Consider the following 16,489-nt stretch of genomic DNA (forward strand, 5'->3'; position numbering starts at 1 on the left):
CTACACACATGTTTGCACACACACACACACACGTTTACACACAAACACATGTTTACACACACACCTATACACACACACACCTATACACACACACACCTATACACACACACACACCTATACACACACACCCCTCTATACATACAAACACAGACACACGTATACACACAGACACACGTATACACACAGGCACACGTATACACACAGACACACGTATACACACAGACACACGTATACACACAGACACACGTAGACACATGTAGACACACAGAAACACGTATACACACAGACACACGTAGACACATGTAGACACACAGACACACGTATACACACAGGCACACGTATACACACAGGCACACGTATACACACACACACACACACACACACACACGTATATACACACACACACATGTACTGTAGACACACACACACACCTAAACACACACGTAGACACCACATGTATACACACACACGTAGATACTCACACACGTAGACACACTCACACACACGTAGACACACACAGACACACGTATACACACAGACACACATATACACACAGACACACGTATACACACACACGTATACACACACACACCTTAACACACACGTAGACACACACACAAGTAGACACACACACACACGTAGACACACTCACAAACATGTAGACACACTCACACACACGTAGACACACTCACACACACGTAGACACACACACACGTAGACACACTCACACACATGTAGACACACACACATGTATACACACACACATGTATACACACACACATGTATACACACGCACGTGTATACACACGCACTTGTATACACACGCACATGTCTACACACGCACATGTCTACACACGCACATGTCTACACACGCACATGTCTACACACGCACATGTCTACACACACACATGTATACAAACACACATGTATACACACACATGTATACACACACACGTATACACGTGTATACACACACACATATATACACACACACACACACACGGTATCCCCAGCACCACCACATCAGCACACCGGTATCCCATGGCCCCCCAGCACACCGGCATTATCGGCCCCCCGCCATTCTCGGCCATCAACACCATCAGCACCCACACATCAGCACCTTCGCACCTCCCCCATCGGCACACCCACATCCGCACACCCACATCCGCACCCCCACATCAGCACCCCCACATCCGCACCCCCACATCAGCACCAAACCCTCCCAAATCAGCACCCCCATACAATCACCATCAGTACAGCCACCGCAGCAGTACCACCGCCATGGGCCGCGTGGACCACTCCCCAGCCAACCACCCAAATGCCACCCCCACACGACAAACATCCCGGGCAACACCGGGGCTCTCAGCTAGTATAGTATAATATGTATGAATCAGGTGTGTAGACAAAATGCCAAGTATAGAGCATGATATAGTCTGATTTGCAATGGTCCTTTCTTTCCATACATATTATATGGCATAAGATAATCTAATATTGAAATTGGTATTTTCTGAAAGATTCAGTTACATTGGGACGGTATTTTAGTTATATTGATAGTGCAGTAGTGGAGTTCTCTGCCAGGCCAAAGTCGGTGTATCACTTCCTACCTCTGCCCTGCGGGTCTGTATCCTGGTTGCAGTCAGCAACGTTACAGATGCAAAGCACGTATACATAATATGAAAGCAGATTCGATATCATATAAAAAGGAACTCAGAACTGATAATACATTTACCTGAAGTTCCTCCAGTTATACCTCACTTTAAAATGAAGGGCATTAAAAACACAACGCGTACGCAACACTTCTCTGGTGCAAGAGAGAACAGCTATGAACGGAGAATACACAATATCAACAACCTCAAGGAAAAAGAACAATAAAATAAAAGTGAATGAATTCAATATTTTACCTGAAATGGCAAAGCCACTAAATCCCACAGCAAGGACTAGAAAGGATATTGCTGTGACCTTGGTATGAGAATATCCGACGACCAGGAGGAGAGTTGCCTCCATTCCAAAACCTGTACACAGAATGGTTCGTCAACAGATTACTTTTTAGCCCATGGCTGAGAATTGCAAGCTTTAAATGTCTGTGGTGATGATGGGCTGCTGTAGTTTGTGAGGGTGTCACTAGTTTATAACTGCATACTAGGACACTCATATACCACAGGGATCTGCTGATACTTAAAGTGAAAGGGTTTCCACGTCAGACCGTCTTGAGGCATGAAAACAGTTTGCACTGGTAACAGTTTGCTGGTGATCCACTTCGTGATATCAGTGGACTGGGCGGTTGCTTTTCTACTGTACTTGTTCCAAATACCATCTTGTTTCAATGACTTCCTTACATAACTGTACAAACCCACCACGTAGCCAGCCAGATAACATACTTTTGTCATTAATTTAACCCTTTGGGTGTCCCAGGATGTTGCCACTACGTCTAGGGGTCTGTCACTCCAGGGGTCCCATGATGACACAGTGGCTACATCATGTCCTTTTCGTGCTCGTTTTCCAGGGGAGATCACATTCTCGTGTGGAGCACAGAACGCGATCTGAAACACAGGGTGATGGAAGAGGGTGTCTCCTCACCTCCCATTTCCAAATTAATTGGCCTGCCTAAACAGATCCAACAATGCAAATAGCAAACTTTTGGCTGCTTTCATTTAAAAATAATAATATTAATAATAAGAATTACATGTTGAATTTCTTAGGGGCCTTTGAATGGGGACGGGTTTATCAGTCAAGTGTTTTATTTACCCTAATCCTAGTTTGAGACACAATAAAGATAATAGATAAATGTGAAACATGTATGTTTATCCATGTGAAAATGAATACAAATAACAAATACAACATACAAAATAATAATATGCATTCATGTGAAAGAAGTTTAATTGTGGTACCTCTAACTGGGCCAACATGAGAAGGGAAAAAAAATATTTCTAGTACCTCCACAATTCATGATTTTTCTTACGTTCGTGGTTGACAATATTTTTCTGCTCCTTAAGAAATCAGCCAGTTGTCCTCCGATAGGTACAATAATTGTCATTACCATGTGTGGAACTGCGGACAGCAGGCCAACCTAGATTTAGGAACATATTACATACTGTTCAAAATCTATTCTTCCTTTTCTGAATGTTTCTTATCTAAATGACAGGATGAAAAATAATCTTTTTCATGTTGCTACAGATGCATATGTTTCATGGACATTACGCCCCCGAACAGTTGAAATACTGAATGAAGAAGACGCAAGGTTAAAAGTACTGTAGTACTCGCAGCAATTACCATCTTGATTGCTACAAAGGCAGCCAAAGGGCGCTAGCGCCCTGCTGTTCCCTGCTCCTCCTGTTTCTAATGCTGCTCTGATATTAGACAAATTAAAAGAGCCTCCCAGCTGCCACCTTCATGGCAAGTAGCTACTAGGAACACTCCAACCTTCTTCTCCCTGTGTACCTTATGTTTACACTCTTCCTTCCTTTTAGATTGTAAGCAGGTCGCTACTCACCTACAGATATAGCCAGACTGACCCGTCCCCAGAGGCGCGTGAAGAAATGCCCAACGCTGTGGTTCCGGGACAGTAAAAGCCGCGGCCGCCCGTGGAGAGTGCGTTCTTCACAATGGGACTCCCCACGTGGAGATTTCCCACTGTCGGGTGATGCCGCAGTCAGAATTCCCCTGCTTCCCCAGCACCGCAAACAGGTAGTCTGGCTACATCTGTACTGAATCAGTGTATGTTAATGTTGTCATGGTATTGTCTTGCCTCACATCCCATTGTACTGTGCTGCGGAATATGTCCGCACGTTAGAAAATATAATAAGAACTTTCGTGTTTTTTTGTTTCATACCCTTTTAGATATTTGTAATAACTAACACTCCCCATATAAACATTCATATATGACACTCACAGCGTATTAAACTCATTACACAGCAGTGATTTCCATCCTTTTAAGAACTTTGAAACTTGACTCTGTAGAACCCCTTAAAAAATAATAGTTACTGCCCTAGCCCACTTATCCTATGTATGCACAAATACTACCTCTAGGGTTTATATTTTTTTAAACGAAGAATGACATATCTGTCATTACCATTTTTTTCTCTTGGAAACCCTAGTAAACTTCTCCCAGAGTTCAACTGAACACATAATCGATGAATACACAACCAATCTTTTACCTGGAAATCGTTGTTCTTCATATTGTGTTTTAAAGTAGCAAAATAGAATACAATCAATTACCTTGCTTATAGGAAATCCAAAGACTTCTTCAAAATAAGCAGGCTGGCTTATTAACAACAAGTAGAAAGTCCAGCTTCTACAGAAATTTGCCACTATGATTGCATAAACTGGCATTGAAGTAAAGAATCTCTTCCATGGGGTTTTAAATTTCTAAAAAGAGAAACAATATACTGTATTAAAATTAATTTGTGTTGTGAAAGGCAACAGGTAACCTTGTAATAAACAGTACCTTTTTGAGATGTAGATCTACAAAGTTGATAGTTACACCCACATGACAGTTACATATACACACCTGTAATAGTTACAAGTATTATACACCTGCCTCAGGGCTGGTTCAAGGGTACAGTATACTCCACTGAATTACACGAATGATAACACTTTGTGCCTGTACGTTCCAATCTTGTACCTTACTGGAGTCCATGCCACCATTGGAACTAAAAACGCTTCCGAGTCAAGGAGGGAATGAATCATAGGTTCAAGAGACATAATGTCGCCAATAGGGAAAATGTGGACAGAAGAGTAAAGAAGAGCCCATCAGGTTCATAATAAATATCTCAAAATGGGTCGTGAGGCCTGAAAACTATTCTTTACTCAGCCCACCACCTCACTAAGCCACACCCACTTGGGTATACCACCAATAATTCCAATGCCTTTTATTGCCAGGTGAGATCTTCTGTCATAATAATCCAGGATACCCTTCAAGGTGAAAATGTGAGGAACTGTCGTGATATTCTTTTATCATATTATTAATAAAATCACCAAGAGATTGCAGCATTTTGGAAGAGTGCAGTTTATCTAATCAATATACAGTAGTTACATGCTCTGAGTGCCAACAGCAATGCATAAAATGGCACAATACCATTTATACTTACACTAGATGTAATTAAACTGCTTCCTTCTCCTATACTTGTTTCAATGTACGTTCTTTCTTCGGCGGTAATAGAAGGATGTGCAGCTGGGCTCTCTCTGGCGTGCAGCAACCAGAACACGTACCAGAACATCCCGAACATTCCTGTTCCAGAACACATGCACATATAAAAGCTCCTTTTTTTTCCTCCCCAAACATAATAATAAAAAGCAGATTAATAATGACGAGAGCAGTCACAGTAAACTATTACAGGGGATTCCTGTTAAATTCAGGAGTTTAAAAAGAAGAGGGAAAGGAGGGAGTGAGCTGTTGACAATATAATTGCAAAATCTGCTCCCCAGAAGGGTACCTTATCAGTCAGCGGTGCGCAATCTTTTCAGCGTGCGCCCCATCCTGCTTCCCTCCCTGCTCGTGCCCCCCCCCCCTCCCTTACCTCCTCTCCGGCGTTAAATGACGCCGCAGGGTCACTTGACGTCCCGTTGCCATGCCAACGTTCAAATGTTCAAATGTTCAAAATGCACGATCTGGCTTTTTTTAAAGTGGCAAAATTGCAGCCCTGCAACTTTTTAAAAAGTTTGATCGAATTTCAAAAGCGAAAATGATTCAAATGAATCGAACATACAGTGCCTGTTGCTTTTTTAGCGTTAAGCAAACTTGCAAACATTTGGATCAATCCAACTTTTTTGCAAAACCAAAAGGGGGAAATTCACAACGGTCGCACATTTCCACTCTATCTACCACGTAGCAATCGCTAAAATAAACTCTGTGGTGTCTGTTTGGCCAATAATTCAGTGGTCCATTATTTTCAATCATTTTATTGTACTGACCTCATAACTGATAATACTAGCATAAAAGCATAATATAAGGCAAACGTCATTTCTAAATGTATAATGTATTAACTAAAACAATAGTCTTGCAGCAAAGGGCATTTGTTTTAAAAATATTTTTAGGATTCTTTTTTCCAATGAAAACGATTTTCCGAGCTACATATATATGCATTATGGCATTTTCCGGACAGGTATCAGAAATACGACACTTTTCAAAGTGTCAAAATAAAATGTTATTCTTAAAACTGTTCACGTTACATACAAAATGTGTCAAAAAATCTTGTTACCCTAATGTTAATAAGAGCAAAATTGCAAAAAAGATTTGCAGAAGAATAAAAATAACTTACCGTAAATGTAAAAGACAGACGACCAACCAATATATTGTACCAATATCCCTGCTAATGGCATGGCAATGACTGCACCAGCATAGGACCCTGGGAGCAGAAATAAGGGGGGATCACTAAAGTATAGTATAAGATCATTTTTATAGTGAGCCCCCAAATCTTTCTCATTCAAAGTTTGATCGAAAATGTCTAATTTCTCTTGAAAAAAAATGTAATGGAACTGCAAGCGAAACAGCCTTTGGTAAGTCCACACATCTCTGTTCTCCATGCAGCGGCCCGTGTTTTTATATGCAATATAATTTCTTTCTGCCTTGAGTATTCTTCAGTTTAATGTGTTTGCTTGTTTTTATAGCTGATAAATGATGCTGCTACTCCTTCTCCTCTCTCAAACAGCAAACAGACTCCTGCAACCAGTTATGTAACTATATTAATATTTTCCCAAGCCCTACATTGAAATGGACAAGTAGTAAAGAGTGACACACTGTGTGCTCATTTGCATGTCATTACCCAGAATCCCTGGCTGCAGGGGAAGCACTGTTTGCTGAGCGATAATGGGGAAAGACAGGGTTGCAGACCTGTCTGACACATGCAAATGCACCACAGTGGTATTTTTAATTGCTGTATGAAAATCTATGAAAAATGTACATCCACATATAATTATACAAGGACATCTTTAAGCCTGCCATGTATAACAAGAGCAAGCAGGCTGTTTACTTACCACAGAATGAAGTGGTTGCTAATCTGCTTCTTTCCAATGGTGGTGCCCATTTACTCCACATCCCATGGCATGCTGGGTAGGTAACACCCTGAAAATATATTTGCATATTTCGGTCCAGTCTTACTATGCTGTCCCATTCTAGTGAATTACTCCCCTCTCTGGGAGCAAAGTGGTTACGCTTTAAATAAGCACAGTTTAGTTGAATACGCACATCACTCACTCACCTGTCTCTCTGCTATATCATCCTGGATGGCCCTCCGCCGACCTTAAACTCAACATGGCTAAAACAGAGCTCCTCATACTTCCTCCCAAACCTGGCCCTACTACCTCCTTCCACATTACTGTTGGAACTACGATCATTCACCCAGTAGCCCAAGCACGCTGCCTTGGGGTCACACTCGACTCCTCTCTCACATTTGCCCCTCACATTCAAAACATTTCTAAAACCTGTCGCTTTTTCCTCCGCAATATAACAAAGATACGCCCTTTCCTCTGTTGCTCGACTGCTAAAACTCTGACTCAGGCCCTCATTCTCTCCCGTCTTGATTACTGTAACCTCCTGCTGTCCTTCCTGCCTCTCACCTGTCTCCCCTACAATCTATCCTTAACGCTGCTGCCAGAATCACTCTACTCTTTCCTAGATCTGTCTCAGCATCTCCCCTCATGAAATCCCTCTCCTGGCTTCCGATCAAATCCCGCATCTCACACTCCATTCTTCTCCTCACTTTTAAAGCTTTACACTCTTCTGCCCCTCCTTACATCTCAGCCCTAATTTCTCGTTATGCACCATCCAGACTCTTGCGTTCTTCTCAAGGATGTCTTCTTTCTACCCCCTTTGTATCTAAAGCCCTCTCCCGCCTTAAACCTTTTTCATTGACTGCCCCTCACCTCTGGAATGCCCTTCCCCTCAGTACCCGACTAGCACCCTCTCTATCCACCTTTAAGACCCACCTTAAGACACACTTGCTTAAAGAAGCATATGAATAGCACTGTGGCTATTCTGAACACATGGCACATAAAGCTTGGCCCCCTGCAGATGCACTTACCAGAACTCCCTCCTACTGTCTCTGTACGTTCTCCCTACCTACCAATCAGACTGTAAGCTCCTCGGAGCAGGGACTCCTCTTCCTTAATGTCTAAAGCACTTATTCCCCTGATCTGTTATTTATATTATCTGTTATTTATTGGATTACCACATGTATTACTGCTGTGAAGCGCTATGTACATTAATGGCGCTATATAAATAAAGACATACAATACAATACATACCTCAACCAGACCTTGCAGAATTCTAACAAATATGACACATCCGTAATGCGCTTTTGCTGCAGATGGGATCAGCATGTTCAGTATTGAGGTTAAAAAAATAGCAGCTCCAAATACCCTGGCATGAAAAGGAACAGAATACCATTTAGGGACGGAGTCAACTAACTGCAGTAACAGTCGGGTCAGTTCTCATTCATTTGCTCCTTGTCTCACGTATTTGAAGTCAGCCTCACTGAGATTTATCATTAGTGCTCCTCTAAAAGACTTCAATGTTGCACTCAAGTACCCCGTTTGGATACAGAATGCCCGGATCTGGCCGATTTGGGTCCTTCTTGGAAGTGGACATCTCTGCAGTAATACTGTAGCTTAAACCTAGGTGATTGTGGCTTTGCAATAAACAAAAGAAATCAGACACATCGGTATAGGGCCATTTTAAGGCATTAACCTATTACACATATCACTGTCATTTCAATGTATGTTACCTTTAAATATATTTAAATGTTTGAGTTGATCAAGGGTTACTGTCTTTTTTTAGTTAATAGCACAGTTAACAAAGGGCGGACATCACGGTCCGTATAATAAGCAGCTATCTATCTGCCATAAGACACCCGACAGTCCAATCAGCTACATTCAGTTGAATGGGCTGCAAGTTGTCTTCCAGCATGGGAAAGTGTCTTATGACAAAACACAGCTTAGGAATTGTGGCCCTGTGTCTGCTCTTTCCCCTCGGCATCGCTATGGGCTCATAGGTAATGTACTTGTACTACAACTCACAGTTGGATTCTATGGGGCTTATTCACTAAACTGCAATAGTGCCAATCAGGGCAGTATCGTAGAGAAACTCTCACCGCCTTCAATGAGAGTTTCTGTGCTATTGTGCCCATAGCGGCACAATCCCAGTTTAATAAATATGGGGCATATTTATTTTATTTATTTATAAAATGTTTTACCAGGAACTTAGTAATACATTGAGAGTTACCTCTCGTTTTCCGGTATGTCCTGGGCACAGAGTTATGGTGACAGATACATGGTTACAAATACATGGTTACATTATTAACTTCAAGTTGTATCAGGTTCAAGCATGGGGGAAAGACTTGTCAAAACCATGAATTATATCAAATGCATTGATTTACAGCATCCGAAGGAAGTTAAAGCATAAGGGAAAGGCAAACATGGGGACGTGTGACCCTGCCTCAGCCAGCCTGATACCAGAGCGCAGGTTAGTTATAAGGAACCGGCACGCATACATTTATACTCTGAGAATATACCGCCTGCACACCGGTTCGCAACAATGCGCATAGCCTCCCGCACTCCTGCAGCCCCAGCGATCTGTTAATATGGCTGCAGGAGTGCGGGAGGCATGGTGGGGGGCGTGGCGGACGTGTCACGAAGCTGGTTCGCCCTCATTGGCTGAACCAGCTCACGTGACGCTGACGTCACGGGGCAGCGCTTGAAATCTCTTATTTTTGTCTCTTCAAATCGCGGTCGCGCCAGCGTGCTCCGTCGTATGCGTGCGTACGTGGAGCGGCCTCATAGGAATTAGTGAATTTGAGGTTGGCGCGGGAGCACAATCGCAGGCTGTATAATCTCAGCCTAAAGTGAGCTAAAGTAATAGTAGTGATATGTGTAGTAGTGAGTTTAATGGAGAGGATCTGCACCTTTTTCTAATAAGATCATTGTGATGCGAGTGGCAGCCAGATCCCAGCTGAGGAGAATAATTATCTGACAAATATACTCTTTTTTCATTTTTTTTAGAATACACAAATAAGTTAAATTTTCACTTTAAGGGAACACTCCAGGCGACAATATTTTTAAAAACATTTTTTTTTTTAAATAGGTTTGATGCCGGGGGTTTCCAGATCTGAACCGCACTGATTTCAGCTCTGGGGACCCCCTGCTGCTTCCTGAGATAATTACTTCCGGAGGTGCTGCTTGTATGATCCCCGGCTGGGTGCACAATATGGCGGTTTAAAAGTCCCACGTCCTGCGGGTCAATGGGAAACCGCAACATCAACCCTTGTGACTTCCTATTGGTCCACGTGACGCGGAAGCTTTAAACTGCGCAGTGATACCGGCAGCACCTATGGATGTTAAGTATCTCGGGAAGCAGGGGGTCCCCGGACCTGAAATTAATGCAGTTGAGCTCCGGAGACCTCCTGGTTTAACCCTATTAAAAATTACATAGTGTCGCCAGGAGTGCTGCTTTAACGGTGATTAAATCTTTCTACGGCTAGGTCCCCGCTGCAGCCAGCGGCACGCGCGGCCCTCTCACCAGCCCCTTACCTCCTCCCTAGCAGTCCCCGTTGACTCCTCGCTTCCTGGCTCACTGCATACTGTGACGCGTCAGCAAGCAGGGGATACAACAGGATTGTGTACCCGTGTGGCGATGCGTCACATGGTGCGCCAGGGAGCCAATCAGTGACTGGATCTGCATCAACCAATGGCTGCTGGTAGCTATTAAACATTGGGGGGCAGGGGGGAGTGAATACTGCAGGCTGTGTCATGTCGAAGTAGAGAATTGCATCTGACTGTGCTATAACGGAAGGGTTTTTTGTTTTTTTCAGCATGTGTTCTTAAAATAGATTGTGCTTCTTTCAGGAGAGCCTGATTTGGGGACATCAGGTTTTTTTTGTTGCAAAGCTCCCCCCCCCCCCTCCCTGTCATGGCCACACCCATCTGACCCGTTTTGGTCATGGCCCCCTGCGCCTAAAAAGCTGCTTACAGACCGCAGATCGCGGTGAAGCACTGTGCACACAACGCCAGCACGCCAGGCGCGCGTGCAGGCACGTACAGCGGGAAATTAGCCTTAAGATGCCAATTATACTAGGAAGTCCTTTAAAAAAGGTAGAACGCCACCACATTAATTTTTTTAAGAAATCCTTAAATTATACTTTTAACCAATTTGCTGCCAGAGGAGCTAGCAACGCATTGGTTTGCTATTTTACACTGCAGCAAAAGGGTTAACAGATAAAATGTCACATCTTAAAGCAACAATCTCACTTGGGAACCTTTTTTTTAATATATATATATATACACACAAAATGTCCTAAAAACATGGCCGTGGGGTTACTAATAGAAAGCTGCAATGTCCGCTACCATTATGTGTGGCTTTTCTATTGGCTGAGGGAGCAAGCCTTTACCAGTGGCCATTTTGGATCTTTGGACCCCACATTTGCCACCCCAGAACCCCGGGGGATCCCCAAATGGTGGGGGACCACTGATCAGCTCCAGGGGAACAGTTCAGGTAAGATTTAAAAAAGAGAGAAGAGAGAGAGAGAGAGAGAGAGAGAAAATTACTTATTTAATGGGTAAGTCTTACTCAGTTCAAAATTGTAATGGACTTTCTCAAACAAATGTAATCATGATTAAAGTGAAAATTTCACTTTTTTGTTTCTTTCTTTAAAAACAAATACGTTTTTAATTTCTGTTTCACTATTGGACGCGATCACCTTTTGGGACTGGTCAAAGTATCACATTTCAGGACTGGTATTATTGACTCTGACTGCGCCACTGGCTTTGTTTTCTTGTTTTCATAAACACATCACATTTCAGGTCTTATAGGGTCTAACCACCATAACATAGATACAGATTGTCACTCATGGCATTTAATCACAGGCCTGACCTAAAATGCGGGCACTTAGCAGCAAAACTGCCCACAAATCCAAGTATTAGTTAGCGTGGCACCCAGAGGAGTAGGCTGTGTATGCACCCCAGATCCCTGGTTACTTTCAGAGAAGGATTTTTGAAGGATTTTTGGAGGATTATCTACTCAAATATAGACTCTCCATGGCTTCCAAATCCATACAAATGCAAAAAGTCCTGGAGTATGGAGAAAACGGAGCACAGCTGCAAAAATCGAAGGACTACAATACTGGAGCTAAGTTAAAAACAGTTTAAACAGCAGTTTAATGAATGAGTGACAACATGGCAAGATATAATAAGATGTAGTAAGCAACTCTAATGCGTTTCATGCATCTTTCAGCGCTTCGTACTCTCTGACGAAATGCGTCAGAGTTGCCATGTTGTAACTCATTCATTAAACTACTTTTAACTTAGCTCCAGTATTGCAGCCCTTCGATTTGTGCAGCTGTGCTCCGTTTTCTCCGTACTCCTGGACTTTTTGCATTTACTCTTACAGCGTGAGGCACGCATGAGGAACCGACGGTATCCTGAAGCGAGGGTCACGTGTTGAGGTATGAATAGCTTCAGTTAGCTTTAACTCATGTCTTCCCTCTTCCAAAGCATGACAAGTCCTTAATGTCTTTCTTAACTTTATTGCAGGAGTTGAAAACACAGGAACTTGTAGGTGTAGTGTAGGCAGAGAGTGCTTCTCTATGTGGGATGCTTCTATGAGGTTAGACTATGGTAAGAGAGAAAGGCCTTACCAGGGGTGGATGCAGACAGGACTGTACTCACTGTGATCTGGGGTGGAAAAGGAAGTGAGGAGCAGTGTGGGTAAGGGAATAGCCTTGGGACAGACTATCTTAAAACAAACAGAAGGGGGGGGGGGCAGACTAGCCCATTCTGGAGAGAAAGGCTGGGGCTGCTATGGCAACTCACAGAATGTCTGAGGGAACTACAACATGTAGCAATAATGTTGCATTTTACATGTAGCGTAGCTGCTGGGACAGGGGAAACTGACAAGCAACTAAAGAAGGGAGAAATGGATCCCATAAACTAAAGGAGAGACAGAGGAATATGGAATCTAGTTCCAGGACAGACGGCATCAGATTGTGAGTGATCTCCTCGCCACATTATTGTTTATACACAGTGGGAGGAATCTTTCTGGACTATATACTAATAGCTCTAGGGTGGTGGTCCACTTAGGAAGAGAATAGGAAAGTGCTGTATAACAACAGACACTGTCTGTACTATCAACCAAGGACATTATATGTACACCCTTCCCTGATTTTGAGCATTATACTCTCAAGAATAGCCAGACTCCAAGATGCCTTGAATGCCTTGAATGCCTTTTTCTCTCAAGCAAGTTGATATTTTTCATCAGTAAATAGACTTTTATTTTGTGTTCAAACCTTGGAAGCACTGATCATTGAAACTTAGTTTCTTTTTTGCCCAAATCCGTACAAATTTGTGTAAATATTCTGTTTGTACACTGATCAGTTTTTCCATTACGAAAACTCTCCATATCCTAGCTCTAACTTGGGCCATGGATGGGGCATCATTCTTCTTCCCTGCTGCCGATACCTGAGATCTTGTGCCTGAGTAGATATGAGCTATCAGTTTGTTCTCTTTACTATTAAGCACAGCATTTGGGCCTACACAATAGGGACGACCAGGGATCCAACGGGAAATAAATACCTAAGATGTATTGTAGCATTTAATGCACAATCGTCCAGAGTACCTTAATTCTCTGGCACTGCCACCACGTATGGAGGAAGGAGCCCACCTGGCCGCACTCTCTAGTGCATTGAGGGGAGGCTGAACGGTAAACTTGAGTAGGGTGAAGTACCACCCGTGTAGGAGTTTGTAAGCATTTTCCTTAATAATCACACATATTGAGCTTTTTGCTATAACTCCAAAGATATCTTCCAGTCTGCTGAATGTAATTCCACCCCTAGGTCTTCTTCTCATTTACACATAAAGCGTGGTTTAACTGCCAAGCCAACTAGCGTTATGAGTTCATATACATGGGAAATAAGTCCTTTCTGAGGCTCCTTAGCCATACACAAATCCTCAAACTGTGTCAGATCTAAAAAAGGAGCATTACAGTTTAATGTGGTAGACCTAGGGCTCTGGTCCAATGATCGAACAGTCTAATCTCTCTATTTTTGACCTGTCTGAGACATGTGAATGTGTTCACAAGTGATATTTTTATTTGCCACAAGTGTAACATATTTCATTACGCCTCCTGAACGCCATCTCTTGAATTCCCAAAAAGAGAGATCTGGAGCGAAATCCAGGTCATTATACAGTGGCAGCATAGGGGAGTTCTTAGCTGTAAGTGAATTCTGCAGCTCAACTATGTCCCACATTTTTAGTTAATTAATCACTGTCAACAGGGGGAATTTTTTTTTTTAAACTTATATTTTTATTACATTTTTCCCACACAAATGGGAAGGGGGAGGATATACAAAATAAAAAGGGGGGGGGGGGGGAACAACCATTTTGTATCAAATTTCTAACAAACAACAGTCCCATTACATATCATACAACATTTGGTAAACACCATATTTTACGTTCAGTACTCCCATATCCTCTCTCCTTCCGAGAGCGCACCCCTATCCAGCATCCCAGGGATCCCAGACCATATAATACTTCTCAGCAGTATGATTCAGATATAAGTTTCTCCATTAATTGGACATCATTAATCCTTCTAATAACCTCTCTTCTGGAGGGCGGGAGTGTCTTTTTACACGCCATGGCTACAGCGCATCTAGCTGCTGTTACAATATGTAGAATCAATCTTTGAGTGTAATGATTCACATCTTCCATGGGTTTAGCCAGAATAATCAGAGTTGGATCTAGCGGGATTTTTATGTCAGTCGCATCTTGTATTAGTTTCAAAACTGTCCTCCAGTATGTCTGCATTACTGGTCAATACCACCATACATGTGCCAAATCTCCTTATTGTCCACAACCCCTCCAACATCTATCTGAAGTCCCTGGGAACATCTACTTTAATCTTTTGGGGTTATAGTACCAACGTAACAAAATTTTATATATATATTCTCTTTTGTTACCGTACATATAGAGGTTTTACCCGCATTGTCCCAGATATCTTCCCAGTCCTCCCTTGTTATTTCAGTCTGGAAATCCAGAGCCCACTGGTCCATATATTTATGGTTTGGGGTATCTTTTATTAAGGGTTATCCCCTGGTACAGAGATGATATCAAGCCTCTGATATTTTTTTGTTTTACATAAATCTTCAAATCGTGTATATCTAGGAAATTCCTCATCATGGAGGCCCTGACACACAAAGTGTCTGACCTGCATATACCTAAACAGCTCTATTTGGGGTATGCCATACTTTCTCATTAATTCCTCAAAGACATTAGCTTGTCTTTTTCTAATAACTCTCCTACCTCCAGAATTCCTCTATGTCTCCAAATTTCAAAACACTGAACCTGAAAACCTGGGGTAAACCTTGGATTATCGAACAGGGGCGCGAGCCTAGAAGGGGTCGACATAACCTTATATTTCTTTTTTGCCATCTGCCAAATGTTCAAAGTAAATCCAAATACTGTCGGCTCCGACTGTCTCCCGGGCCCCGTCCCAGAACCAGACCATAATAAAGAAGACAATCCAACTGGGCGTTTTAGCGAACTCTCCAGGTCCACCCAGGCATATACTCCTCTCGGGGAATGCCAATAAACCTTTTTGTTTCATATGGGAGGCTATGTAATATTTTAGAATATTTGGAACTGCCATACCACCTCCTTCCTTGGCGTCCAACATAATTGACCAAGCTATTCGCGGTTGTTTGTGTTTCCAAATAAACTGCATAATTCGATTCTGAGTTTCTTTTATATTTGAGTGCGGGACAGCTACCGGTAATGTCTGAAAATAGTACAAAAGTCTAGGGAGAATATTCATCTTCACTGCAGTTATACGCCGTATTAGGGATATACAATGAGAATTCCAGACTTGTAGATCTTATTTTATTTTGGAGAATAGGTCAGGGTAATTATATTTATATAATAAATTATTATCTCTGGTAAAATAAATCCCTAGATATTTCAAATGGGTCTTTTTCCATATATAGTCAAAGTGCTGTTTAAGCACCTCGACCTCCTTTTTCAGTAAACGTCAAATTTAAAGCTTACGATTTTCCCATATTTACTTTATACCCAGAGAGCTCACCAAACACCCAAAGGGTGGACTGCAGATTTGGAAGGGATGTCAATGGGTTAAATATAGTAAGAATAATATTGTCTGCAAACAGTGATATTTTGTAGCACACATCTTTTATTTTATCCCTTGTGTATTTGGGGAGGCTCTGATAGTGGCCACGAGAGGCTCGATTGTCAGAGCGAAAAGAAAGGGAGAAAGGGAGCATCCTTGCCTAGTCCCATTTTTAATTGTTATTAGGTTCCCCTTCCCACCTGGCATCTTCAGGGTGGCTGTTGGCTGTTGGCGACTGATATAGCCCTTACCTCCCACGGCTCTCCTCTCCAGCAGGGACTCATGCGCACCCGCTCCTCCTGTCGGAGGCACGCGCAGACTCAGGGCGCAGGCTGCCTTGCTTTGTTCTCTTGTTCTTTGAATCTTGACCCCCAGCCTTGTACCAGA

At 42.6% G+C, this 16,489-nt stretch overlaps 1 protein-coding gene across 1 annotated transcript in view; it reads right to left on the bottom strand.

The window, feature by feature from the left end:
* Positions 1-16,489, bottom strand: part of SLC17A8 (solute carrier family 17 member 8) — a 38,971-nt gene that overhangs the window by 11,528 nt on the left and 10,954 nt on the right. Inside the window, exons 4-10 of the mRNA XM_075600689.1 lie at positions 8,242-8,356; positions 6,973-7,060; positions 6,258-6,344; positions 5,088-5,227; positions 4,216-4,365; positions 2,935-3,067; positions 1,902-2,012 (exon numbers count right to left, since the gene is read on the bottom strand). Coding sequence (XP_075456804.1) covers positions 1,902-2,012; positions 2,935-3,067; positions 4,216-4,365; positions 5,088-5,227; positions 6,258-6,344; positions 6,973-7,060; positions 8,242-8,356 — 824 coding nt within the window. The remainder of the gene's footprint in view (positions 1-1,901; positions 2,013-2,934; positions 3,068-4,215; positions 4,366-5,087; positions 5,228-6,257; positions 6,345-6,972; positions 7,061-8,241; positions 8,357-16,489) is intronic.

The sequence above is a fragment of the Ascaphus truei genome, chromosome 5 (genome assembly GCF_040206685.1).
Source record: "Ascaphus truei isolate aAscTru1 chromosome 5, aAscTru1.hap1, whole genome shotgun sequence".
Lineage (NCBI taxonomy): Eukaryota > Metazoa > Chordata > Amphibia > Anura > Ascaphidae > Ascaphus > Ascaphus truei.